Raw genomic sequence first — 27,087 nt, forward strand, 5'->3', positions numbered from 1 at the left:
GATTCTATCTTCCATAGCTATATACGCTCTTGGTTCTCTTCCGAGAGCCAGACTGACTAATGTTCTGTGTATTAGCATCGTATGCTATGATGCTTGTTTTTATGCTAACACAGGGTGGGCTACCCATAGTACAATTGCTATGGTTGGCACGCAGGCTGATTTATGCATACGTGCATATCACTTTGGCGCCAGCATCTTTGAGAACTAGCCTAGAATTCAGGCATTGCCCTCCTTATCACTACAGACACTTAAGTCAGTCAATGAGTACTTCTACGGACTACAAGAGATTCCAAGTGGGAAAGGTTCAAAGTCTAGTAAATGTTACAGGTTGCTGTGCCATTAGTAATCAAGGGTACTTTAAACAGAGTTGCCAAAGAAGCCACATAACCACAAAACTACACAACTGTGGTCTTGGGGAAAGACAGCCTAACTTTTACCACACTCTCACCACTGACCAAGATGTCTTCCTACATTTCCTCCACACTCCTTAACATTCTCGATTCATTCCTGTTCACATTTCACCAACTCCTTCATAAATTTTTGATTCTCTGTGTTGCCAGAACAATGTATGTATAAATGAGCCTTGATGCAGTCACTGCATCTCAGTGTCAATCATTTTCTGCTTTACATACAGGACATTCTCCTTCCCACTTCCCTTTTGCTGAGCTTAATAACCAATAACTAAAGAAAATCAGAAGACACAGAAAGACACCACTCTCTGAGTTAACGATAAGAAACAACCCTACTCTCTAACTGTAGCAACTAGGAGGTCACAGCAGCCTTCAGGAGCAAAGCGGGGGATGCTGCAGAGCTCCAAAGAGAATCATCAGCAACAGCAAGACTGCACTCCATCAGGATTCTACAAAATGTGCTGCATAGATCCAGACGGCTCACCACGTAGCAGATCTCAACAACAACTGCTTTGAAATTTAGATTTTTTTAATTCCATAAAATAATTATACTTTATAATTAAATATCTATATTACAGATATCTAAAGTATATAGTTATACTTTAGAATTGCTTTTTCTTTTTTTTTCTTTTTTTTTCGTTTTTCAAGGCAGGGTTTCTCTGTAGCTTTGCGCCTTTCCTGGGACTCACTTGGTAGCCCAGGCTGGCCTCGAACTCTCAGAGATCCGCCTGCCTCTGCCTCCCGAGTGCTGGGATTAAAGGCGTGCGCCACCACCGCCCGGCCAGAATTGCTTTTTCTAAGCTTCAGCTATACGCCATGACTTCTTGCTTTGCTTTCTAACCTTAAAGCCTAGGAAGCACTCTTCACACACCTTGCTCCTGTTTTGTCCATCTTGTTTAAAAAACAGATCCTGGGTATCTTGTGTTTGTCAGCTTGCTTCCACACGGTCAGAGTCTGTGCCTAAAGCAAAAATTGGAGAAAATGCTGTGGCTGTTGTGAGACACGGGGTGAACAGATCCATGAATCTGTGGTAATGTGGAATTGGGCCTGATGCTGGCAGAGAATCAGAACCTCTGCAGTCTACTTCCAGGGACCTTTTTTGCTCCCTGGAGAACACAACAGAGAATATGATGAAGAGATTGGAAGATACTTCATGCTGCTTGAGAACAGTGCTTCCTTTTAGGTGAACTAGGTTCCCACACAAAGTGATTTAAAATCCAGAGCTCTCAAAAGGGAACTTAAATCACAACCAGAAGACCTACTTTTGTTTCACGTCCTTTTTCCCAGTCTGAAACAATGAACTAATTTGTTTTAATTACCATTTTTTTTTAAACAGGTCTCAAAAGCCTAGGCTGGCCTAGAACTTGCTACATAGCAAGGCTGACCCTGAACTCCCGATCCTTCTGCGTCCGCCTCCAAGTGCTGAGAGTACAGGCAGGTGCCACCACATCTCCTAATGTCAGCTTTTCATATGAAAAAAGGGATTCTGCCTTGAGGAATAAATAAGAATTAAAGCACTATTATGATAAAAATCACATATTTCACTGAAATATTTGAATGTTCATGTGAACCAATAACATGTGAGGGATAGACTACTACCTATATTAATAAGTATTTCATACATGCTTTTCATATAATTGATTTCATTCCTACACACATTAAGTTTATAAATCGAGTCTGATTCTATTAAATTATCTGTACCTCATGGAGTCCTAAGGCCTGAGAAGCATGAAAAGTCTATGAAATGTTCAGCTGTTTATTTTTTTAGGTAAAATTTATACACAACAGAATCCATAGACTAAGCATATAGATAGAGTTTTGATAGAAACAGACCTTGTGTGACTAGTCCTCAAATCAATCCATAGAGCATGCTGTCACTCTAGGAAATTTTCTCCTATCTCTCCGGCCCTCTGTGAGAAACCAGTTCTGATCCATCAGCACAGGTACATATTCTATTCATGAGTTTCATATAACTTAGTATGGCTTTGTCCACCTTATCCCTTTACACAGACAGATCAACTTCTCTATCAATCAGGGGATATGCACTTAGGTAACTGCTAGCTTGGGGGCTGCTATTGGGTCTAGCCACTGTAAACATTCTGAACAAATCTCTGGTGAAAGATAAGGAAGTATTGGTGTATTTTATTTATTTGTTTGTGTTTTGAGATAGGATTTAACAAATCTCTGGTGAAAGATAAGGAAGTATTGGTGTATTGTATTTGTTTGTTTGTTTTTTGAGATAGGATTTAATAAACCTCTGGTGAAAGATAAGGAAGTATTGGTTTGTTTGTTTAGTTACTTATTCTTTGGTTTTTTTGACACAGGGTTTCTCGGTGTAGCCCTGGCTGTCTTGGAACTCGGCTCTGTAGACCAGGCTGGCCTCAAACTCACCTGCCTCTGCGTCCTGAATACTGGAATTAAAGGTGTGTGCCACCACCGCCCGGCTGAATTATTGGGTTTTAGTGTAGGTGCATATGTAACTTTATAAGAAACTGCCAAACAGCCTTCTAGAGGCATTGTATTGTCTTACTATCCTATCAACAACCATGAGCTCCAGCTGAACATCCCCCTCATCAATATTTGCTATTGCTCTTTTGAATCTGAGTCACTCTTCAGAGTACAAAATGGTATCTTCTGTTGATACCTCCTTCTCAAAAGCCCTGCATGGGGACCAAGTACATAAGGGGAGATGGCTGGGTCACAACAGTAAGTTGGAGACATGGTGATAGCTGCATTTATTTCCAAATAAGGATCTTCTCATAAATAACCAATTATAATGATCACATTCAGGAAATTTTAAGCTTTACATATATTTTCACATAGTATATAATTTTCTGTTTTCCTCAATGATGTCCTCTAATTTATTTTAAATTTAGGATCCAACCAAGGATTTAAAAAATCGATTCAGTTTTCATGATTCTTTAAAGTTCTTTTATCTAGAATAGTAGATCTCTGTGAGTTTGAGCCTAGCTTCACCTATAGAGCAAGTTCCAGACCAGCCATGATACATAATGAGACACAATTTGAAACAAAGCAAAGCAAAACGAAACAAAAATGAAAACAGTGTAATTCATTCTACTAGCAATAAGCTCTATTAACAAATCCATTTTCAGAATTTACTCAAAGACTTCAGTGCACACCTGCGTGTATGAGGGAGAGGGCAGAAATGCTGCACCTGCCCTTAGGCCCTCAGACAAGCCAGGGAGGTACTCTAGAAATGAACTATAGCCCCCCTCAAGAGTCGTTACATTAACTGTGAGGAGATAACTATTCATGTGTCGGCACTGCCACAAGTGCTGAGTCCCCTCTCCACACTGTCTTTTAAGGATGCTTCTATAGCCAACAGTCTATGAGGTAGTATCTCCCTTGGGAGAGAAAGGTAGGTTTGCTGACTGCTCTAGAAAATACACACGATCTGTCCTTCAGAGCAACATGGAGGAATGCTAACTGCACATTGTAAAATATTTCCATTCCTCTTAGCCTTTCACATGCCCAGCTGGCCCTGACTTCTTTCTTTTTTTTTTTTTTTTTTTTTTGGTTTTTCGAGACAGGGTTTCTCTGTGTAGCTTTGCGCCTTTCCTGGGACTCACTTGGTAGCCCAGGCTGGCCTCGAACTCACAGAGATCCGCCTGGCTCTGCCTCCCGAGTGCTGGGATTAAAGGCGTGCGCCACCACCGCCCGGCGGCCCTGACTTCTTTTATGCCGCTCTCTAGACTAGGACTTGGGGAAGATGTTGACTCGGTGGTTATTACATGTAGACTAGTAAAGTCCCCTGATTCTCACCGGTGGTTACTACATGTAGACTAGTAAAGTCCCCTGATTCTCATTGGTGGTTACTACATGTAGACTAATAAAGTCCCGATTCTCTCTCACCTAGTGACTTTGTGACTTCTAACAGAATCCATGAAACCAACGCAGAGGAACTTGTTAGTTTGAAATCAACAGAATCCCAGGCTCCTCACAGTTCCCAACATCAACCTTCATATTTTCTAGAAGAAACCAACTTTCTTTCCATTGTGAAAAACCTGAGATCATGTTTCATTACTAAATTCCAATTTCCTTTAACCACAACCTGATTTATGTGGATTTACCAAATAAAGGGATTTAGTTAACCAATTCTGATACGGTCTACATTTTTAACCAATCCCACTGTGGTCCTCCACTGGCTTCACGTTGGCACTGCTTTACCTCTACACCAGCGGAGGCATCAAACACAGCCACTGCGCCGTCCAACACTCTCAAGCAGCGCTCAACTTCCAGGGTAAAGTCCACATGACCTAAGAAAAAATAAGAAGTACTTAAAATCTTCAAAATCAAAACAATCCCATGGGTCAGCAATGTCACTCGGGAGTGCATACACAAAAGAAGTGCCTCAAGAAGATATTTGTACACCCACATTCACAGTGGACAAACAAACAAAACATGGTGCAGACAGTGGCCTCCGCACACCACGGTTCTGAATCTGGAGATGCAGCTATGGGCTGAGAACGCTCAGAAAAATGGTGTCTGTTCTAAACATGGACAGACTTTTTTCATGTCATTATTCTCTGAACAACATAAAATAACAACTATTTACAAAACAATCACTTTTATTTGGTGCTGTAGGCATACAAGAGAATGTATATGGGTTATATGGAAATATTACACCATTCTACAAGTGATTTAAGCTTCCACAAATTTTGATATCTACATGGGATCCTAAAATCAATTCCTCACGTATACTGAGACAAGTACAGACACATGGAATATCATACAGCCTTAAGAGGAAAGAATTCATGTTACGTGAAGACTTTATACTAATTGAAATGAATTAGCCAATCACAAAAGGTTAAATACAGTGTGATTCCACTTACAGGATGTGTCTAGAGCAGTCATGTGAACAGATGTAGAAAGCAGGACGGTGGGGATGGGACAAAGGACAGCAGTTGTTTACTAAGTACAGAGTTTCAGTTCTAGAAGATGGCACAATCTAGAGTTGGTTCACAGTGACATGAATATAATAAATGTGATGAAGCCGTACACTTAAAAATGGCTAAGACAAGTCGGGCGGTGGTGGCACACGCTTTTAATCCCAGCACTTGGGAGGCAGAGGCAGGCGGATCTTTGTGAGTTCAAGGCCAGCCTGGTCTACAGAGTGAGATCCAGGAAAGGCGCAAAGCTACACAGGGAAACCCTGTCTCGGAAAACAAAAAAAAAACCCAAAAAAACAAAAACAAAAACAAAAATGGCTAAGACAGGAAATTTAATGTTTTTGACCATGATTAAAAAAACAAAACCCAGAAAAACAGCTTCAGTGACACAGCAGTATCTCTGCCTGGTGAAGCTGCATCATACCTGGTGTGTCAATCAGATTGACCCTGTACCCTTTCCAGTCAAATGTCACAGCTGCTGACTGGATGGTGATGCCTCTTTCTCGTTCTTGAGCCATGAAATCTGTCACTGTGTCTCCATCATCGACATCTAATCAGGAAAAATAGGCCACAGTTTAGTTCAAAACAAGTGCATCTTACTGGTTCTCAGCATCTCCCCAAAATACTCAGTTAAATACATAGAGTCCTTTATTTTCTCTATATAAAATCCTCACAAGAGAAAAAGTTTTTTCAGGATTAGTAATTCTGTCATGAAAGTTTCTTTTTTAAAAAATTGTACTAAGGGCAGCAGTGGCGCACGCCTTTAATCCCAGCACTCGGGAGACAGAGGCAGGCGGATCCCTCTGAGTTCAAGGCCAGCCTGGGCTACAAAGTGAGTTCCAGGACAGGCTCCAAAGCTACACAGAGAAACCCTGTCTCGAAAAACCAAAAAAAAAAAAAAAAATTCTACTAACCACACACTTTCACTTTAGCCCTAGCTTGATGCTTCTTGTTTCCTCTGTGCCCCACACCCCTTGCTGGGGGTAGAGTAGCTCAATGGAGCCCACTGACTAAACTCCCTCCTAACTTTACTCCTGTCCCTCCATCCTGATTATCTGGTCTGCACAGTAAAGCTAACCTACCAGCATTACCCTTACACACTGTCACGAGGACAAAACGAGGCAGGATATAAAATCTAGTCCAGTTTGATAATGCCAAGTAGCAGCCACACTGCATGAGGAACAGAAAACATCCTTCCCAAGTTAAGTTACCCTTTACAAGGACTCTCACTAATAAGTTTTCCAGAGCAAGGATTTGTCTGCAACTAAAGCCTGAGGTAAAGTCTTCAGTATAAATCCAGGCATAAACTTAATCCTGAAAGCTCATTCAAATGATTCTTGAATTACACCTTTTATTCTGACTAAATTTACAGGCAATAAATACATGAAAGTTATTTTTACCATTCAAAATTCATGAATGTAAGATATCACACCATTATACTACCATTTACATCAACAGAAGATCCCTAACATGGCCTCTAGCTTCCCTTCACACACACACACACACACACACACACACACACACACACACACACACACCCCTAAACACCAACAGGGAAAATGAAGAAAAGTATTTGCAACAACTCTAGCTATGCTGTGTAGCCCTGACCGGCCTAGAATTCACTATGTAGTGCAGGCTAGTCCTGATCTCATGGAGATCTGCCTGCATCTGTCTCCCAAGCATGTGCATGGAAAGTGTGCACCACCACGTCTGGCTCATGTTATTATGATTATTATTCTGATCAACAATACAAACTCAGGATCATCAAGCTGTACAGTTTAGCTTTTAGGCCTACAGAAATCTAAAATAAGTTCTTGATGCTTCAGATTTTGAAGTATTTCCAATTTCCAGTTTTAGATTTTCCAAAACAGGAATGCCCAATTAGTGACATCCTAAACTAAAAACTGTAACACCTGAAATAGTTCTGATATCTCACTCACAATGGATAAAGGATACTTAATCTACATTGACTTCAAATACACTTAAAACTGGTTAATGCCGGTTGTGGTGGCGCACGCCGGTAGGATTTGCTGAAGGAGGCGGAGGCAGGAGGATCACGAGTTCGAGGCCAGCCTGGGCTACACATTTTTAGTTCCAGGAAAGGCGCAAAGCTACACAGAGAAACCCTGTCTCAAAAAACCAAAAAAAAAAAAAAAAAAAACTGGTTAAAACTTTTTATAATTTTAAAAAGTTGAAACTTAGAAACTATACACTCACTTCAGGTATCCAAATTGGGGGTGTGAGGGAGGATTTTCATCAGACTTATGAAACAATAGAAGCCTGACAATGCCCCACATCTTGCTGTCAGTTGTATACTCATTTAGAATAATGAAAAATCCAGGTGGCCACATGTTTAAGAATCTATCATCATGAAGACTTTAATCCTAATGTTCTTTTCCTCTATTAAGCATCAAGTCTGTTATGTTTCCAAGTGTCTAGGAAAATGGATCCCAATAGGAACATATCATAAACTAGATCTCCTGAACCTACCATGGAACTCAGCCAGCATCACTTAAAAACGGTAACCCCTGATCTATGCTCCTGCGAATAACACTTTTTTTTTTAAAGATTTATTTATTTTTTATGTATATAGCATGTATGACTGCAGGCCAGAAGAGGGCACCAGATCTCATTACAGATGGTTGTGAGCCACCATGTGGTTGCTGGGAATTGAAATCAGGACCTCTGGAAGAGCAGTCAGTGCTCTTAACCTCTGAGCCATCTCTCCAGGCCACGAATAACACTTTTAAACTCAGTCTCACACGCATACACATATTCCCACCCCCCACACACACACTCACTGATATGTACACTCTCACAGACGCTTTCACTCTCTCTTTCACACACACACACTCAGACACACTCACAGTCACACTCACACAGATCTACTCATATACACAGACATGAAAATGAAAAAATGGACCAGTTGGGAAGAAAGGGGGTGGAAGAGAAAAGAAGGTAGTGATGGATGAAAATACTTTATATGAGTACATGAAATTGTTAAAAAAATAAACAAGGAATGCACAGAAAAACTGATGAAAATAAAACTAAAATGCTGCTCTGGGGAACCAAGGTGCAAGCCTACTAAGAATTAACTACAATTTGCAAAAGCTACAACTGAGCAGTAAACTGCAGACCTCAGAAAATACAACACTAAGCTAAGGATTAACAAATCGTCTCCTTTTCCATAAGAGAATTTGACCTTAACTTTCTAGTTTTTTTCTTATAAAAATCAGACAATAGAATTATGTCAACTATGTGGCAAGGACACACACACACACACACCCCAAAATAAAACCTACCTTCTTACTGGTGAACTCTATTGACTTGGAAAGAATTGCAGTTTGGAGTTACATACCTTGGGCTTCACTGAGTGGGATATGGAATGTCCCTAATGTAAATCCTGGAAACTGTAACTGAGTCTTCTCACTAGGGCACTCTTGTACAAAGAAACATCTAATGCTAAGTGTGTTTCTGTCCTACAACCTTCCAGGAGGCCAGTGTCAAATGAGGCCCATGACAGCCTTGGAGGACTCAATGCTCAGTTAAATCTCAGAAGACCCTCTGGTGCTGTTGCCAGCTACCTTATCTTAATGTGTCGTTTAGACAACAGAGACTCCATGCCATACTCTAGTTGATTTCTTTTGCTAGTGGGGGTTGGGGAGAGGAGGAATCCATTCTAACCTCCCAATGCTCTTGTGTATCCAGAATAGTACAAGATTCGTTCTGTGGTGGTAGTTTTCCCTGCATCAATATGAGCCATAATTCCAATATTACGAATTCTGTTTAAAAGGGGAAAAAGGCATGCATTATGAGGTGCATATTACAACCAAAATAACTATGCTGTGCAAATTTTAAAGGTGATTAGTATTCCTATAATATATGTAATTATATACAAAGACAAATGCAGAACATTTGTGTTTTATTATCAGCATATATTAAGTATGCATAATAATGAACTGTTCTATGACATTTTCATATATGTATGTGATGTACTTTGGCCATATTCACCCACACCACCCTCTCTTGTTCCCTACCCACTCCCACTGATGTATCCTACCACATTATCAGACAAAATAGCTAAGTAACAAAAGGGTTAATTACCATTTTAAGAACATCTTATATACATTTGTTACATTAAACAATCTTAATATTTAACTGAGAAAAAATCTCTCTTGAGATACATCCTAACATTTACATAGAAATGATATAATTCACTAGGAAAGCCCGCCGAAGACGACCTGTAGCCTTCCTCAACAGCCTATTGGAAAGCTGTATGATGGCAGTACTTACTTGGCCACAGGAGGGTTAATGACGGAACGAAGGGATTTGACATCATTTCCTACTACACCTAACAGGAAGAGAATTGAAATCAATCTGCTAAATTAATAAAAATCTCTCTGTAATTTATAAATGAAAACATACAAAATAATTTAAAACAAATACGTTCCAAATCGAGCTAAATAAAATGCAATTATTTAAGATTTATTTTTTGCCAATACATAAGAAAGTTATAGTTGATAGTAGAAGTTCTGGATACCGATTTCTTTTTTTAGCTCACACCCATGAACACCAATTTCTAAATCAAATCCTTAAAACAATACAGATTTATTTCAATCAGTTACAGAACTGTAGAATTAGTGTTGGTAACAATATAATAGAAGGTCACCGTAGGACCTAAATAAGAGGGAAACTCTAAATGTGCAGTCATGTAAATCTGCATTTTCAAGTCTTGAAGCATTCAGAGTGATCAGCTGATCACAAGCTGCCATACAGGTTAGAGTCTCCCTTCCCTCAGCTACGCCAGGCCTGGTGCCTTTAGAGACAGATGCCTGAGTAGAATCAGTCAGCAGAGGCTGAAAGATCCGAAGACTTCTAAATAGCTAAGCAGTGTTTCTCTTTCATCTTATTTCTTTAATGTTTTCTTTGGTTAGTTTGGTTTGGCAACAAAAAAAAAGTTAAGCTATTTTCATCCAGTACTGTGTTTGCTCACTTCAAACACAGGACGGCCATGAGGCATGAAGTGGTCAGTTCCTGGACATTCCAGATTCTAGTAGTCATGCATCTAATTTAAACTATGCCAGATAAATATGTACAAACTCCTTCTAAAACTCTTCAAAATAAATTCTTCTAGTAAAATCTCTATTGACAGAAAGCATGTTAACATAAAAATCAGCAATGAACTAGAAAGTAAGTATTTTCCAGGTGGGGTACAAGCCCACAAGCAGACCCACACACTACACGTGGAGCCCACTACCAAACCCACCACTCTGCCTCGGCTCAGCTCATCAGAGGCCCAGCAGAGGAGGAGCATAACTCCCCTAAGACCAATTCTTCCTCGCATCTACCAAAATACTCTCACCTAATAATCTCAAGGAAACAGCCAAGAAGTTAAAATGGGTTAGAAACCCCTAAAACACAAGATTCTTTAAGAAAAAGAACGTGAAAGAAATGTGAGAGAGGAGAAAACAAGCATTTCAGGTAAAATTAGAGGAATCTAACATCTGTACCTGGTGGGGAGCTGTAGTTTCTTCTAAGAGGCACCCGAGTCTTTGATCTTTTTAAAATTGCTCTTATTCTACAGTAACACATGGTCTAGCAGAGAGAAAAGGAAATGACACTAATTTTATTTTAGCACTCGATATCAAAAGTGGAATATAGAAAATACATATTGTTGCTGGTGCAGTGACACACGCTTATAATCCCAGAAATCAGGAGGCTGAGGTGGGAAGATCCAGAGCTTGAGGACAGCCTCCACTATAAAATAACAATCTCGGGGCTGGAGAGATGGCTCAGAGGTTAAGAGCACTGGCTGCTCTTCCAGAGGTCATGAGTTCAATTCCCAGCAACCACATGGTGGCTCACAACCATCTGCAATGAGATCTGGTGCCCTCTTCTGGTGTTCAGGTACATGCAAGCAAGCAGAACATTGTGTATAGATAATAAATAAGTAAATCTTAAAAAAAAAAATCTCTCCATATCCTCTTTCAAGAGAAATATGCATTACTCAGAATGCTACTTGAGTTATTTTAAACTAGCAAAATGAATTGACAGCCTAATGACTGCTGGAGCCCACCGAGGTTTCCTAGTGGCTGTACCCAGCAGGACTGCATAAGAGGATGATTGGACCACAGGCCTGGCTACCGGGTGTTTGGAAGGGTCTGCACTTGGCTGTACCTAGGAAAGGGGGAGGTCTTTTGCCCCTCCCCTTGGCACTGTTATAAAAAGCCCCTTTGAGTAAAGTTCTGGGCCGGTGAATAAGAATCCAGGCCCACCCGAGGCTGTCTTGTGTTTCTGTTTCTCTCCCCTCTATATTTCTATCTAAATCTCTTATCCCTCACTCCTCAAGAGTCCCTGGGGTAAATAAATGTGGGAGCTGGTCTCCCACAAATGACAAGGCATGTGTCATCTGGGTTACAGGCTCTCCAAAGCTCCCTGCTGGGTCATTGCTGGAAAAACAGCCCAAACACATTCAGTCCCAGCAGGTGAGGGACAGAGGGCATGGTTCCGCTTGAGGATTCTTATTTGCACTACATAGTGAAAATGTGAGTTTACAAAATAATATATGGAGCTCTAGCCTTAGAATAAAGCTTACAGGGAAGAAGCTGTATGAAAAGAAACATGAGGCAAATGTCAAACTGCCTCAGAGAAATTGGCTTCCAAGAGCTCTGCAGAAAGTTTCACCTTAACTATTTAACAATAGTGTTATATCTTGACATACTGTCACAGACCGTTACTTCACAGATGTTTCAACTTAAGGATACTTAAAAATATATATACAGCACACTCTTAGTTAGCAGTGTAAAGGTAAGCATTAACTACTGCTATTCTTGGAAGAGACAGAAAACACCAGCCTCCTAAAAAACAATTGACATTTTATTACCTCATGAGAACAGCATTTAATTTTGTCTGATGCTCTTTTCATTCCAATTAAATTAAGGTAGTTTGACCAAACTAAATTTGGAATGATAAGCTATACTAAGCCTCTGAGAAAAAAATAATTAGGCTAATAAAGCACAATCATTTTTGTAAGAAACACTTACACTGAATACTTTCTGATGATTCACTGCAAAAATCCTCCAGTGAGTAAACATTGTGGCCCTCTAAAATGTTATTCCTGGGGGTTGAGGATTTAGCTCAGTGGTAGAGTGCTTGACTAGGAAGCACAAGGCCCTGGGTTCGGTCTTCAGCTCTGGAAAAAAAAAATGTTATTCCTGGAAAAAGAAACAAACAAACTTATAAAACTAAACATATACATTACAAGTCAGTAAGGCATATATAAGAACTAGGATTGTATGTTTTAGAAAATAGGAATAATTTTAGCTACCAAAAACTCAATGCATCATTCAAAAAGTCAAACTTCGTATGAAATGAAATAAACAGTTCTTAAGCTTAAACTGTCCCCCTTAAAAAAAAAAAAAAGGCACCTTAATTCTTAGCGATAGGGAAGGCTGAGAGTTTGGTTGATACCTGTAACCCAGCCCTGGAGAAGCAGAGGACGGAGGCTTGCCAAGTTGGAGGCCACCTGGCCTACATAGCAAGACCCTATCTCAAAGAAAAACAAACAAACCAACAAAATGTCAAGATATAATTGAAGCACAACTTTAAATTTTTAAAAATTAAATAAAAATCTATTTAAACATATAAAATTAAGTATTTTAAATATTCTTATGTAAACTTGGTAGTTTCTCATTGACAACAAAAGCCTATCTACATATTCTGATTTTTTTTTACCCCTAAATCTGTGAAAATAGAACACATAAAGATATAGCACAGTGAGCTGTCTCCCTGTGATTAGAGAAACGGAGAAGCTCTGCTTTATATTCACTAACCCTGAGGTGTCGCTCCCAGGTGGAGCATTTGCTCAGTGTGCCCGAGGTCCTGGGTTTGACTTCAGCACTGCAATAAGCCCCTAAACCCACATTTACCAAGTCTTCACTGGGCTCCAAGTACAATATCAAAGTGTGACAAGAAGAAGAAGTATCTAACACCCTGGGACATGGGGAGACAATGATAAATCAGTTATGCAGGAAGTCCTGCTGAAATCGTCTTCCTAAGCCTGTATGTAATCTCAGAAGTCACCAATTCCTTTTACCTTATTTCCTACATATGTCTTGAATCTGTTCCAAATGTCAAAGTCCAAGCCTCATCTTACCTCTCCAGTTGCTAAAGTACAAGACACTTGTCTTCAGTCACTGACCCAGTGCTGTCAACAGAGAAAAGCTGACACACTATCCTTGCTCAAGAGACACAGGCAATGACTGTCAGAGAGGCACAAGTGACAGCTAGCAGATTGATACTGCTAAATATTCTTTTTTTTTAAAATGTTTTTGTTTTGTTTTGTTCTGTTTCTTTTGTTTTTCGAGACAGGGTTTCTGTGTAGTTTTGGTGCCTGTCCTGGATCTCGATCTGTAGACCAGGCTAGCTTCAAACTCACAGAGATCCGCCTGGTTCTGCCTCCCAAGTGTTGGGATCAAAGGTGTATGCCACTGTCACCCAGCTCAATACTGCTAAATATTCTAGAATCCACAGTGCATCCACCTCTGACAAAGAAAAGGTTGAAAAACTCCTTGCAACTCACTGATTCTCAAACAGTAACCTACAGACGCTAAGACTGTTAAGACCTTTCGAAGGCCAAAATTAATAATAATACTAAGACACTAACTATCCTCTTCAGTATTCACATTTATATTGGTTGGGTGGTAGGCAAAGCAGGGGCCACCTTGGCATATATACAGACACTGGCAGCGGAATATATTATTGGTTAGCCAGAGGTGGTGGTGCACACCTTTAATCCCAGCAGAAGCAGCTGGATCTCTGGGAGTCCAAGGCTAGCCTGGCTTACATAGTGAGTTCCAGGACAGCCAGGACTATAGAGGCCCTGTCTCAAACACCCTTGCTGGGGAGAAAAAATAGAATATATTATCAGTTGCTATATTATTAATGACCAAACAACTAATAATTTCAATCAAGAATATGCATGCTGGGCTGAAGACTGCTCAGTGGTTAAGAGTGTGTGCTGTTCTTGCAGAGGACCTAAGTTCAGTTTGAAGCATAGCACCCACGTTGGCAGCTCACAAATGTCGGTGACTCTAGCTTCAGAAATTCTGACATCTCTGACCTCAGTCGTCTCCACAAGCACCAGCACTCATGTGCACATACCCATACAAACACATCATTATTAAAAATAATACAAAGAAATATTTTTCAAACTAAAAAGATGAATATGATTGTTAGGGTGAAAGATGGATCTGTGAGGAGTTGAGAGTGGGTATGATCAAATTACATTGCATGGCCAGGCGGTGGTGGCGCACACCTTTAATCCCAGCACTTGGGGAGGCAGAGGCAGGTGGATCTCTGTGACTTTGAGGCCAGCCTGGTCTACAGAATGAGTACCGGGATAGCCAGGGGTACGCAGAGAAACCCTGTCTCAAAAAACAAAATTAAAAAAAATTGTATGCATGTATAAATGTCTCAAATAAAAATTATGTTTTTTAAAAGAATATGCTTGATATAGCAAAAATTCCTCCACTATATCATTTTTTAAAAGATTTATTATGCAGTGTTCTGCCTGCATGTGAGCCTGCAGGCCAGAAGAGGGCACCAAATCTCACTACAGATGGCTGTGAGCCACCTTGTGGTAGCTGGGCATTGAGCGCAGGACCTCTGGAGGGGCAGCCAGTCTTCACCTCTGAGCCTTTCTCCAGCCCCCTCCATTAAATCTTAACCCATAATTATAAACTTACTTTTAACAGACAGTGAAATAAAAGGATGTTGACTATGTTGAAAGCTAATCAGCCACTTTTTTTTGAATGGAGCACGGTTAATTGAAGAATTGCTCTTAGACAAACTCGGATAGTCAGACTTAGGTACTTAGAAACTTATCAATTAACCAACTGACATAATGCATTTCAAAGAAAGCAACTACCACTTATATATTGCCACAAGTTCAAGCCTTTAAGTGACGAGAATTCTGGAAAATTATCATCTACTTATTTGGGCTTGACAGTCTATCAAGACTTAAGACTTTGTGTGAGGAGAACAATGGTGATATCAATGATTTTGATATTACATGATTGGGGCCACCAAGATGGCTCAACAGGTAAAGGCACTTGCCACCAAGCTTGACAACCTGAGTTAGACCCCTGGGACTCACAGCATAGAAAGAACTAACTGCCCCAAGTTGGGAATTTCTTCTCAGCACTCGAGGGTCAGTTTGTCCAAGTCCGCTCAGTCCTAATTCCCGGATTTTAAAAAAAGGGACTCAAGAATTCAGGGGATTAAGTCCTGAGCCTCCACAAAACCAAAATTATCTCTTGCTCTCCTGGCAGTTGGCCCAGCAGTTTTACTTTCTACGTAATAAATGTCAATTAATGGTGCATACATTAGCGACGGGAGAGACACAGAAGGGCCAGTGGCCCTGGATAAAGGATGGAGAAAAACGTCCCTAATTCAGCAGGCATCACGGGCTGGGGCTTCTGTGGCCAGCTCTCAGTCGTGCCCCGCAGTGCCCCACAGAAGACCGGGTCGCCGCTGCACAGCGTGGCACTCACCGGACACTTGGTTGTGCCCCAACGACTAGCTTCTCTCCGCCAGACTGCGGGGAGCAAGGGGCGCCCGCCACTCCTCAACTGGCAACGGCCTCACCTTACAGCGCCCCACCGCTTAAACCACCCTCATACCTGCAGAATGAACCTACAGACATTCCGGGCGGCGGAGCCACAAGCAGCACCCTCCTCCTTTACTTCCGGTGGTGCGTCAGCTAAATATCGCCTGCGAGCAACTTCCGCTCTTCGGCCTAGGCGCGGAGAGCCGCCGGCCTGGGAACGGCTGTGTGGCGCTCGCGCTTCACTCGGCCTCCTTACAGGGTTGCCCTTTCCTGTTCCGCCTTGCGCCAAGTGGGCTCGTGCACCAGCGAGACCCAGAAGGTTTTTGGCACCCGGGAGGTCGCGGACGGCTGCTCCGCGGCTGTCATCATGGTAAGGAGGTCGCCTCGGGCGCTGGCGACGGAGGGCGTGGGGGTTAGCGTGGTTGGACTGTCGGGGCGGGAGGACGGTGGTAGGCGGAACGGAGACGCGGTGGAGCCTGATGTAGACGCCCGGAACGAATGCTTAGCTTCGGGACGGGGAACACGAGTGAGACAGAGTTCACTACTAAAGCTCTAAGCGTGCTAGCGTGGCGTCAGTGCCAGCCTAATGGAGTAGAGTTGAGGCTTGTGATACTAACCCTATATAATGAGCATTAATGGCATCACACCCTTTTACTGCTCAGTAGTAAACCTACAGTCTTTGCAAAAAACCATACAGCAACTAATTTACGGAACCAAACCTACCCGTCCCGACTGCCTGCCTATTCTGGATATTTCTCTACAAAATGGAATGCCTCATACCTTTCTTGTAGTTGCTGCGAAGTTTATGTGATAGCAGTTGAAAACACCACCCGTAATGGGTTTGTTTCTTAGCATTACTGTCATTATTTTGTGGGTTCAAAATATAAATAATTGCTGACCACAGTTTCACTATTACATTAATAAAATGAAACTATTTAAGATGCAAAGGGATCCCATACAGTTCTGACAATGAGCAAAATAATACACCCACCACGTTAGACAATATGGCAGTAGACAGTTTCCCTATAGAGATCTGGATCCAACTATATTTATTGCATCGTTATTCCTAATCACCAAAGGGAAAAAAGTCCAAATAACCATCATCTGGTCAGTGGACAAACAAATGAGTTTTTGTCCACACACTGGGACACTACCCATCATTATAAAATATTTAAGCACTGATAAACACAAAGGTATATTCCAGTTGAAAGAAGCCAGATGCAAAAGGCTGTATGTTCTGTAGATTACATTCACTGGGAAAGAGTAAACCATGTAAGTTTGTGCTGGCCGTGGTGGCTCTCGTCGTACTGGGAGGCAGAGGCGGTGATCTCTGAGTTCTGCGACCGCTTGGGCTACACAGAGAAACCGTCAACAAAAACCAAAGAAAAGAAAAAAAATAATAAGGTTGAAGATGGGGAAAGAAGACAGACTTCATAGTAGCACAAAAGAACGTTTTGGGGTGATGGAAAATAGATATGCCATCTTGATTGTAATGGCTACAGAAATGTATGATAGGTCAGAAATTACACCTACACACCAAAAACTAAAAGTGGCAAATTTTGTTTTATGTAAATTGTTTTGGTAAAACTGACAAATTCTCTAAAAAAAAAAAAAAAAAAAAAACACCTGAAAATAATTTACCTTATTGTCCATAGAAAAAAGAATGAAGTCTTGTAGTTTCCTCATCTTTTTTAGATTTTGGATAAATCCCTTCATTGAACAGTAGCTTTTCCTGAGATTCATGCAAGTGTAAACACATGAACAATGTCCAAGGTCAAAATATATTTAATTTACATCATTTGAGTGGGTAATAGTGCCACAGTCAAAGTAACCTTTCTTAAATCATTACAGCCACAAAACGAATATATTGAATTACACCGTAAACGCTATGGATATCGTTTGGATTACCATGAGAAAAAGAGAAAGAAAGAAAGTCGGGAGGCCCATGAACGTTCAAAGAAGGCAAAAAAAATGATTGGACTGAAGGCTAAGCTCTACCACAAACAGCGCCATGCCGAGAAAATACAAATGAAAAAGACGTAAGTGGTCCCATCTGACTCTCATGATCAGGTAACACCCATTGGGTAATAATTACCAAACACATTCTGAATCTCTTTCCTTCCTGATAGTATTAAGATGCATGAAAAGAGAAACACCAAACAAAAGGATGATGAAAAGACTCCACAGGGAGCAGTACCTGCCTATCTGCTGGACAGAGAGGGACAGTCTAGAGCAAAAGTACTTTCCAACATGATTAAGCAGAAACGGAAAGAGAAGGCGGTAAGCAATAAAAAATTAAATCGTTTTTACTTGAGAGAAATATTAATTATAATTTGAGTTTCTAGGTTTATCTTCAGTTTAATTTGGAACATTAAGGGAAACTACTAGTACCATTATTTGGATATTGAAGCCTTAGAACATTTCATAAACTTTTTATTTTGATGAGTCAAGATTTGCTTATTTTTATTTTATGTGTATGTTTGCCTGTGTGTGTGTATTTATGACACCACATGACGCCAATAAAGGCCAGGAGATGATCCCCTGGAACTGGAATTATTGTTATGAGCTGCTGTGTAGGTGCTGGGAACTGAAGCCAGGTTCTCTGAAAAGCAGCATTTTAAAGGCTCTTAACTGCTTGCTAAGCCATCTCTCCAGCCACAATTTTGTAAATTTAGTTTGATAGAAAAGAACTTGCTTGTCTTGTCACCAAGGCTGATATATCCCAGTTGAAAAAACTTTAGAGTTTTAAGAAAAGACATCAGGGAGCTGTGGGTGTAGCTCAGTTGACAGTATTTCCCGAGCTTGTCTGTAAACCCAGCACTTGGGGGAAGGGGGAGGCAGGAGGATCAGAAGTTCAAGTCATCCTTGGGCAAATAGCAAGCTTGAAACCAATTTCGTCTACATGAGACCCCGCAAGCCATTAGAATGCCATATATCTTTTAATTAAAAACAAAGTAAGTAGTGAACCTTAAAAATTCAGTAATTAATGACTTCCTACATTTGAAAATCCCTGATGCTGTGCTACAGAGAGAAAAACACAACTTTCTTCTTTTTCTAGCCTTACAGTGCCAAAATTGGTTCTAGTGGAAATTTTCCAAAGGGATTTAATTAAATAAAAATTCAAAAGTTCTTTTAGCATACCTTTTACAATTACTGACAAACTAGCTAAAATTCAGTCCCAGTTCAGAAAGAGCACAGATATTTTTAAGTAACTGAATAGATTGATTTAAGAAATCCAATAGGGCTGGGCGGTGGTGGTGCACGCCTTTAATCCCAGCACTTGGGAGGCAGAGCCAGGTGGATCTCTGTGACTTATTATCACTTGACTTATTATCTTTTCCTTACAATGTAAACATACACTTTTAGGGAAAATGGGAAGTCCCTCTACCCAAAGTTCGTGCCCAAGGAGAAACAGAAGTATTGAAAGTTATTCGAACAGGAAAAAGAAAAAAGAAGGCATGGAAGAGGATGGTTACTAAAGTCTGCTTTGTTGGTGATGGTTTTACAAGAAAACCTCCTAAATATGAAAGATTCATTAGGCCAATGGTAAGTTTCTGTGAGAGTGTGATGACTTAATGTTAGCCCCTTGTTAAATATTCTTGGATAAATATAGTTTCCTGAAATTGCTAAAATTGCTGTGAAAAACAGCTTGGACAGCATTTTGTGGTGAAAAACGGCTTGGATAGCATTTTGTGCTTTTTAAGTCACTAGTGGAATTACTTAGCATTTTCCCCTGAATCTAGACTGAATCTTCAGATTCATAATAGATTTGAAAGAATTTTTATAACACATTGCCAGTGGATTCTTATATTGAAACACGACACATTAGGCTCTTCATTTTTTTTATAGTCATTTTCCTTATTCAACAAGTAAGATGCCATATGCCTGAAGTGCTAGGCCTCAAGCACAGGCCTTTGACATCAGCCCATTTGACAACTGAGTAAGAATGTTTGCTTACACCAGGCGGGCGTGGCACACACCTTTCATCCCAGCACTCGGGAGGCAGAGGCAGGCAGATCTCTGTTTGAGACCAGTCTGGTCTACAGAGCGAGATCCAGGACAGGCACCAAAACTACGCAGAGAACCCTGTCTCAAAAAACCGGGGGGGAAAAAAAAAGATGTTTGCTTACGTTTGGTCTTAGCCAAAAGACCTAAAAAGCACTGGACATAGCTGAAGTTTAGTGAGGTAAATATCCTTTTCACTCCTTTTGAGTATATTCTCCATGTAACCATTTTTGTTTTTTTAAGGAACTATAAAAGTAGCTTAATTTCTGTTGATAGCAGTAATGACAATATCTCCACAAACTAATCCCCTACCTACAATTTCCCCTGTTGCTTTGAAAAATGTGGAACTGATTTTTCAGAATCCTTTCAGAGACTTAATGTAGCACCGTAAGTCTAGCCTGCTTGGAAACAGGACTGTTGAGGCGTTGGTCCTAATGCTCAGTCTGAATTCTCGAAATGGTTCACATGCTGCGGTCACTGCCAGCAGTCATGCTCTTCCCACCCAGCAGTGCAGTTTCTCCCTCCGCAGCTCACCGCAGCTCACTTACTGCGCCACAGGCTACCTGCCTGGCTGGCAAAGCCCAGAACATTCATTCACTCTTAATTTGACATCATTCCTTCCATCCCCACACAGGTGATAAGGCAAGACTGCATACTGTTCTGACATTTAAAGGACTGTACTGATAGGACCCCATTCGGGTCTGTAACAGGACCTCTCAAAATATTCTCTGGTCTTTGAATCATATTGCCATCTACATAAAGAAAACTAACACCTTCCCATCTCTCTTTCTTCCCCATCTCTAAAGGTAGTTCATGTATTTGGAATTTGAAATTGGAACTTGTGGACTTGATTCTATATACCACGTATGATTTAATATAGAAACAAAACTCAGGCCTGCAGACCCTTGTTTCATTAGTCATTGTGAAGAGGGCTCTTATAAGGTTGTCGTGTATAAATGAGCCTATTGTGAGCTCTTGCATATAGTAAGCCTTCAGTAAGTGTAGTGACAAGGAAAAGAAAAATACAAGTATTGACAGAATATTCTTACATGGAAAAACTTTTTGGAGTCTGTGTACTTCTTCCCACCACATTTATCCACTGAGATTTTTAGTCTGTATAAACATTAGTATCTTATCTGATCTTTTAAGACATGATTTATCCCCTAGTTGAGATGATTAGAAAAGATGAGGATTCTAAAGTCCCTGTTTACCATTTGGACTCATTCTTATGGTTGACTTACTAGGGCCTGCGTTTCAAAAAAGCCCATGTCACACATCCTGAGCTGAAAGCTACATTTTGCCTGCCAATACTTGGTGTGAAAAAGAATCCATCATCCCCATTATATACAACTCTGGGTGTGATCACCAAAGGTACAGTTATTGAAGTGAACGTGAGCGAGCTTGGCCTTGTGACACAAGGAGGCAAGGTTATTTGGGGTAAGTAAAAGTTTAAATACGGGGTGGCTTTCCTAGAGTCCTGACGCAATCACTTAGCTAAGTGATAAAAGCATACAATTGTCTTTCTAATGTGAAGAGTCAAGTATGTTGGTGGTAGAGAGATGAGGTCTTTCCTCATTGATTTAGTTTCTGCTTTTACTGCCCAGATTATCCCTAAACTTAGATTTTGTTTGAAAAGGAAGATATTGTTTAAAATTGGTTGTGAAATTGATTAGAAATTCATTAAAGCAAAATAAGTTATCATAGAAAGTAGACACTAATATGTATTGATAAAATGGAGCTGGCTGCTTTTTTGAACATTGTTTACATAAACTTAGAGTACAGCTTGATCTTCAATTTGCTTATCTTATTTATTAAATATGGTAGTTAGAAATATTTTAGACAAAAGTTATTTTTTAAAGTTATTTTTCTTAAACTTTCTTTTCTTCCTTTGGGTCTTGTTTTCCACAGGAAAGTATGCCCAGGTTACCAACAATCCTGAAAACGATGGGTGCATAAATGCAGTCTTGCTGGTTTGATAGTGATTTCTACTGAAGACTACCCACCTTTAGCAAAACACCGTCACTGTGGTTTTTGGGACTCCTACCAAGCTGTCCACCCTCTGCAGTCATGAAGGGGTATTTATTACATTGGGAAGAAAAATAAAAACTGCTCAGTTTTACAGTTAGTCCGTCTACTGTTTGGTGCCTGAGGGCTTACGTGTTGATAAACGTTAGTGACGGAATAGCAGGCATACAGATAGATGTGAACAAAGAGTGTACACACAGTAGTGCAGGTCTGTCATTACTGGAAATCCACCCGTGTAGTTTGAAGGACCCATAAAGGTAACCAACACTTACTTAGTGGGTAAGCTAGGAATTTGTTCGAGTATTTTCCATCTCATTGCCATTAATACTAAAAAATGGAGCATTTTAAACTTGTGGTAATGTTTACATTTATAAAATACATTAAAAGTATGTGAGAAGGTAAATTAGACTGAAAAAAATTCCACTTGTAATTAATACTTTATGTAGTACTTCCGTGAATTTAAGTGTACTTCTACCATTTTCTATATTCTAAAAATAGGATATTGCATTTATATTGCCACAATGATGTTAAAAATTGGTTAGATAATTCTAGACTATGTATTAGTACCCTGAGATGCGGCACTTAGATTAAAAGTCATGATTTGGAGTTGTAACTTAATTCAAGCTCTTTAGTGACATATGAATCCCATGCATGGCTTTGAGCTTCAGAAAGTGTATATCACCACATTTGCTTTAAATTGTTTTTTAAGTCTGCCTTCATAATAACAGCCAATGTGATTGGTTATGCCTTTAACAGAATCATTATATCAGTAAGCACATCTTCATGAATGAAACTCAGGGGAAAAAGAAAAATTGAAAACACAGACCAGAAAACAATCACAAAATATAGGTTTAATTACTACTTTAAACATTAACGATAAATTCTCCAGTAAGACTTGCTACTGTGAATGATACATCATCCCCCCCACCCCTAAGTTTTAGAACGTACAAAAATGGTAAGGGAAAAGGAAGGTTAGTAAATGACCATTCGGTACAGACAGAATCACCTCAGGACCTTTCTTTCAATTCGATTTTAACATTTCCCACCAATAAAAACGGGTAATGTATGACTTATTCACTAAGTTACAGAAGGTGAAAGGAAGTCTGACTGCAGGTAATCAGTGGGTACTGCTGAAGTAGGTTTGCTTGTTTTTCTAGAACTAAAAACAGCAAACTATCTTGTACCAAAAAAGCATGGTAGGAAGTATGAAAACAAGCATGACATATGTAACAGACCACACCAAAAACACCAGATTGTCAGTGGACATAAAAGGCAGAAGTTGCTTTGTGAAATACGGTGGTTACATGAGTAGTGTTAGTGTAAGTGCTTTATTTACATTAAAAGCTTTGAGTTACTGGTATGACCACACCTTAGAAGGTGACCCCAAAGGGAAGAACCTTAGAGCAGATGTTTAGCTGGTAGAAAGGGCTGAAAGGAATACTACTCCAAAGTCACAAACCATCTCAGGTAACATTGTAGTCATCTGTTAAAAGTAAGCCATTAATGCCTAGATGTCCTCCTTATTCTGCAAACCAATGGAAATATGGAAGTAGACACATTAAAGTAGAAGAATGTGAACATACGTAGAAGACTGACATTCTAAGTCATGCTATTATTTGATTTCATTAAAAAAATCATAATAGAATCTCTGCATCTTTAAAGTTGTAAAGGATCTTTACAATAAAATTCTTAAATAAATTAATTTTTGTGTGGTCTAACAGTAGTTTAAGTTTGAAAGTAGAACTAAAATTTTGCTAATACTCATCTGCTTTATATTATATAAGGAAATATATATGTATATACACCAGAAGGGAACATCCTCCACAAACATGACTTCTAAACAAATACCAGTTCACAAGAGACTACAGAATATGACCACTCAACAAATAGCTGCTTGAAATCACAGCAAGCAGTCCTCCTAATGCCTTGCAAAAACTACAAGTATCTAAGTTTATTCAGGTTCCCTACTGAACATAAATTTTGTTATAAATTTTATATAATTTTATATAATCAGTATGTTACTGAATATAAAAGATCTTTTCCAGCTTTTTCCTGTGATCTCTAAACATTAACTTCTGTCACAGACAATAAGTTTTCTTGTTTGCTAAATAAAATGTTTTGAAATTGCTTTAAATTCCATTTATACCAAGCAAGTTTGATAAGTATAAGTTTATACTGCTAGTCCCCAGTGTGATATGTGAGTGTGTTTCTTTAACTCAAGAGACTATTCACAAATCGAGCTGCCAGTGAGTGCAATCTCTTAAAAATACTCATGTACAGAATGTAAATTAAAGGGGAACAATAGCCAAAAATACCTACAAGAATTCGTTAATGTGCATTAAAAAAAACTAGATTAAATTTCTGAATCTTAAGAGAATCTTAAGTTACTATCTCTAGTTGAGATAGTAACAAAAGTTTCTCTAAATGTGTAAAACAGCATCAGCATTTGGCAAATCCATCAATTAGCCATATCCTTTTAACTTAGCATTTATTGAGAAAAATGCTATAATTTTCACTTAGAATGAAATCATCTAACTAGCTTCTAACCAAAAATTAAAACAACAGGTATATGAAAGTGTTCTAACATAGAAGAGTTTGCTATTTGGTCTGCTTAAAGACTTTAATTAGACTTTTCTAAAACACCAGCATCCCTAAATAAAACGTAAGACATGACATCACCAGATCACCTGACTGAATGAAGACTGAATGAATGGAACAAAACCTCACAGCATCTCAAATAAGGACACAAAGTCTAGACATTTCTCTCACAAGGTACAATCTGTTTCAAAAACGAATCTAAATGGTTTCAGAATAGTCTCCAACTTAAGTATAAATCAGTACATGGTACTTCCAAAGTAGTACTGACAGATTCTCTATGGATTCTGAAGATGATCGTTTTCATTTTAAAACCAAATGTCATGAAGAAATGACCAGGCTTCCCCCCTCTATAAAATATCAGATGCCCTTGCCACGGCAATAAAGTACACACACAGGTAGCCTGCAGCCAGTATTCAGAATACATCGAACGCACACAAGATCCAAAGGGACAGCAAAATCAGAATTTAGGCCTTTTTACATCTCATAGGGTAGGTCTAAAATCAGTGTTTCTAAACCTATTCCAAAACGGACACAAGGGTATGAACTGCAAGCTAGATGGAGCTCTTAACAGAACGAGCACAGTGACTTAAAGAGCAGTGAGGGATTAAGCAGGCTTAGGAAGGAGCCTATACTTCTGCAGTACTCATTAACTGGGTAGGAGTAAAAGTTTCTGTGATCAGAACCACAATCCAAATTAAACTACATTCTAAATTCAATTATTTGAGGTGTTTACCAGATTAAAGATAAAAGTGTACTCAAGTTTTTCAGCATCTTCAAATACACAGAAAAATTTAAAAATTATAGCAAACTAATACTTCAGGTGGAATTTTAAATTACCCACATGCCACAGTTAAGTCTCTAACAGTACTGTTAACATCTGATGAAATGAAAGCTAGCCTGTGTGTGTACTTCTCCACAGATGTTGAAAAAACTATCTACAACTAATAAAAACCAGAACAATCATCTTCACTGACTATATTTAATTTATTGACACATTTTTGTTTATGTATGCCTACACTTTAAAAAATGGAGACTGGTTTTGATACTAAGTTAAAATTTTGAGAACCCTTGCCAAGTTTTACCATTAAAACCCTTAGTATAAAAGATTTCTATGACCTTTGTGTTAGAAAGTCTACTCGTTTTTTAATTTTTAAAATACTAATGATTAAATGTTCTACCTGCTAAAGAAAAATATATGACATGGATTCCCAAAATTGACACATGGTTCATAAAAATAAAAGTTACTTACAGAAAACAGCCTGAAAAAATTAGAATGGTGAATCCTAAAGGGAAGAGAGAAACCTGCATTTGTAAATAAGTTCAAACTGACATTTTGGAATTTGTCCTATGCCCCACGCTGTTTATTAATTACCATGGTAAAAACGACAACTACATTACAAAGAAGAGATGTATCATACGCATGTCTTCCTCATTCAGGACAGCTTGGCTTTCTTCTTGGCAGGTCCTTTATGCCCTTTGGCCTTTCTTCTCAAATTCCGCCTGTCTACTACAGGAACTTCCACTTCTACCTCCTCCGAGCTGCTATCCACAGCTTTCTCGGTTGATTGTGTAAACTGGTCCAGTTGCTCAGAAGATGCTTCAGATTGCTCCTCTGACTGGTTCTTCTGTCCTGCGTTCTGTGGAAATGGCACATCTTCCAGTTCTACCTCTATCAGAGAACTCTGAGCAGCAGGTGTTTCCTGGGCCTCCGGGCCCCCTTCCTCACCCTGCTCCTCCAGTGAGGAAGTAGTCTTGGGTGATAAATTCTCAGGGACGGGCTCTTCAGCAAAGTCCGCTACTGCAGAATTTGGAAAACCACTGTCAGACTTTTCTTCATTTGGCAGAGTGCTGACATTGTCTGAGCTCCCCAAATGTGTTTTCTTTTTTGAAACTAGGGACAGCTTTTCTTCAGTATGTCCTTTATCATCAGATGAGCCTTGATCTGTCAACATTTCTGAGTCAGAAACAGGTGAGGTCTAAAAATAAATAAATATATATAAATATAATATTTATATATAAAAATAAAGCTCAACAGTTTTACAATATAGTTCTAAAATGAACCATTCTCAATGTCACTAAACTTCTGTATAAAGAACTCAATACTGATTACTTTTGTTACAAATGAGTCCATATTCTAAATTCAACTCAATTTCTTCAGAATTGTTTCATGGCAAGTATAATACAATACTTATAAGAAAGAGTATCCAAGACACTTTACACTTCAAGATTCTCCCAAACCATCAATTGCCTCTAAGTCTTGGTGTTACTAGAGCCAGAACGAAGAATCTCTTGGAACAACACTGTGCTACCTGCTACCCCTCGCTCAGTCTAACTGGTTTCATTGGACAGTAGCAGTAAGGGTGATGGGCATTTCATTCACCAACCTCAGTAAGACACTTAGAGAGCATTACTATACATGTCTTTTAGCCATAAACTGAAATATTCAAAACCAAATTAATTTTTAAATATCCCATCGAGCTTTTCTTTAGCTTGTCTACTGAATTTGAAATAATCAAAATTACTATAGTGG

The 27,087-nt window shown here is 39.5% G+C and overlaps 3 protein-coding genes across 11 annotated transcripts in view; 1 reads left to right on the top strand and 2 right to left on the bottom strand.

The window, feature by feature from the left end:
• The window catches only part of Gfm2 (GTP dependent ribosome recycling factor mitochondrial 2), a 45,824-nt gene extending 29,707 nt beyond the window's left edge, over positions 1–16,117 (bottom strand). For 2 of the 6 annotated variants that reach the window (XR_008219573.1, XM_052743489.1), the window contains exons 1-7: positions 12,364–12,512; positions 10,831–10,915; positions 9,614–9,671; positions 9,005–9,102; positions 5,745–5,870; positions 4,599–4,687; positions 1,282–1,370 (exon numbers count right to left, since the gene is read on the bottom strand). Coding sequence is in view for 5 of the 6 variants with exons in the window: in XM_052743489.1 (XP_052599449.1) it covers positions 1,282–1,370; positions 4,599–4,687; positions 5,745–5,870; positions 9,005–9,102; positions 9,614–9,671; positions 10,831–10,915; positions 12,364–12,414 (596 nt within the window). In the remaining variant the exon portion in view is untranslated. Of the gene's footprint in view, positions 1–1,281; positions 1,371–4,598; positions 4,688–5,744; positions 5,871–8,904; positions 9,103–9,613; positions 9,672–10,830; positions 10,916–12,363; positions 12,513–15,873 lie in introns of those variants that run through there. The other 4 variants (XM_052743485.1, XM_052743487.1, XM_052743486.1 and 1 more) reach the window with 4 other exon arrangements.
• Positions 16,118–16,127: 10 nt separating this feature from the next.
• Nsa2 (NSA2 ribosome biogenesis factor) lies at positions 16,128–22,053 on the top strand. Its single transcript, XM_052743499.1, has 6 exons — positions 16,128–16,299; positions 17,781–17,968; positions 18,059–18,209; positions 19,296–19,475; positions 21,179–21,371; positions 21,843–22,053. Exons 1-6 carry the CDS (start codon positions 16,297–16,299, stop codon positions 21,908–21,910), a joined length of 783 nt encoding a protein of 260 aa, XP_052599459.1. The 5' UTR covers positions 16,128–16,296; the 3' UTR covers positions 21,911–22,053.
• A 737-nt stretch (positions 22,054–22,790) lies between these two features.
• Fam169a (family with sequence similarity 169 member A) overlaps positions 22,791–27,087 on the bottom strand; it is a 54,903-nt gene continuing 50,606 nt past the window's right edge. For all 4 annotated transcript variants that reach the window (XM_052743492.1, XM_052743494.1, XM_052743490.1 and 1 more), the window contains one exon: positions 22,791–26,533. In XM_052743492.1, coding sequence (XP_052599452.1) covers positions 25,991–26,533 — 543 coding nt within the window. In that variant the 3' untranslated portion in view covers positions 22,791–25,990. The remainder of the gene's footprint in view (positions 26,534–27,087) is intronic.

The sequence above is a fragment of the Peromyscus californicus genome, unplaced genomic scaffold (assembly GCF_007827085.1).
Source record: "Peromyscus californicus insignis strain IS unplaced genomic scaffold, ASM782708v3 Scaffold_18__1_contigs__length_77618521, whole genome shotgun sequence".
NCBI lineage: Eukaryota > Metazoa > Chordata > Mammalia > Rodentia > Cricetidae > Peromyscus > Peromyscus californicus.

Excerpts from the sequence above, each read along its gene's own strand:
- Nsa2 (XM_052743499.1), top strand. Across the intron at positions 17,969-18,058 it reads AAAATACAAATGAAAAAGAC|TATTAAGATGCATGAAAAGA; the intron begins GTAAGTGGTCCC and ends CCTTCCTGATAG. Across the intron at positions 18,210-19,295 it reads AGAAACGGAAAGAGAAGGCG|GGAAAATGGGAAGTCCCTCT; the intron begins GTAAGCAATAAA and ends ATACACTTTTAG.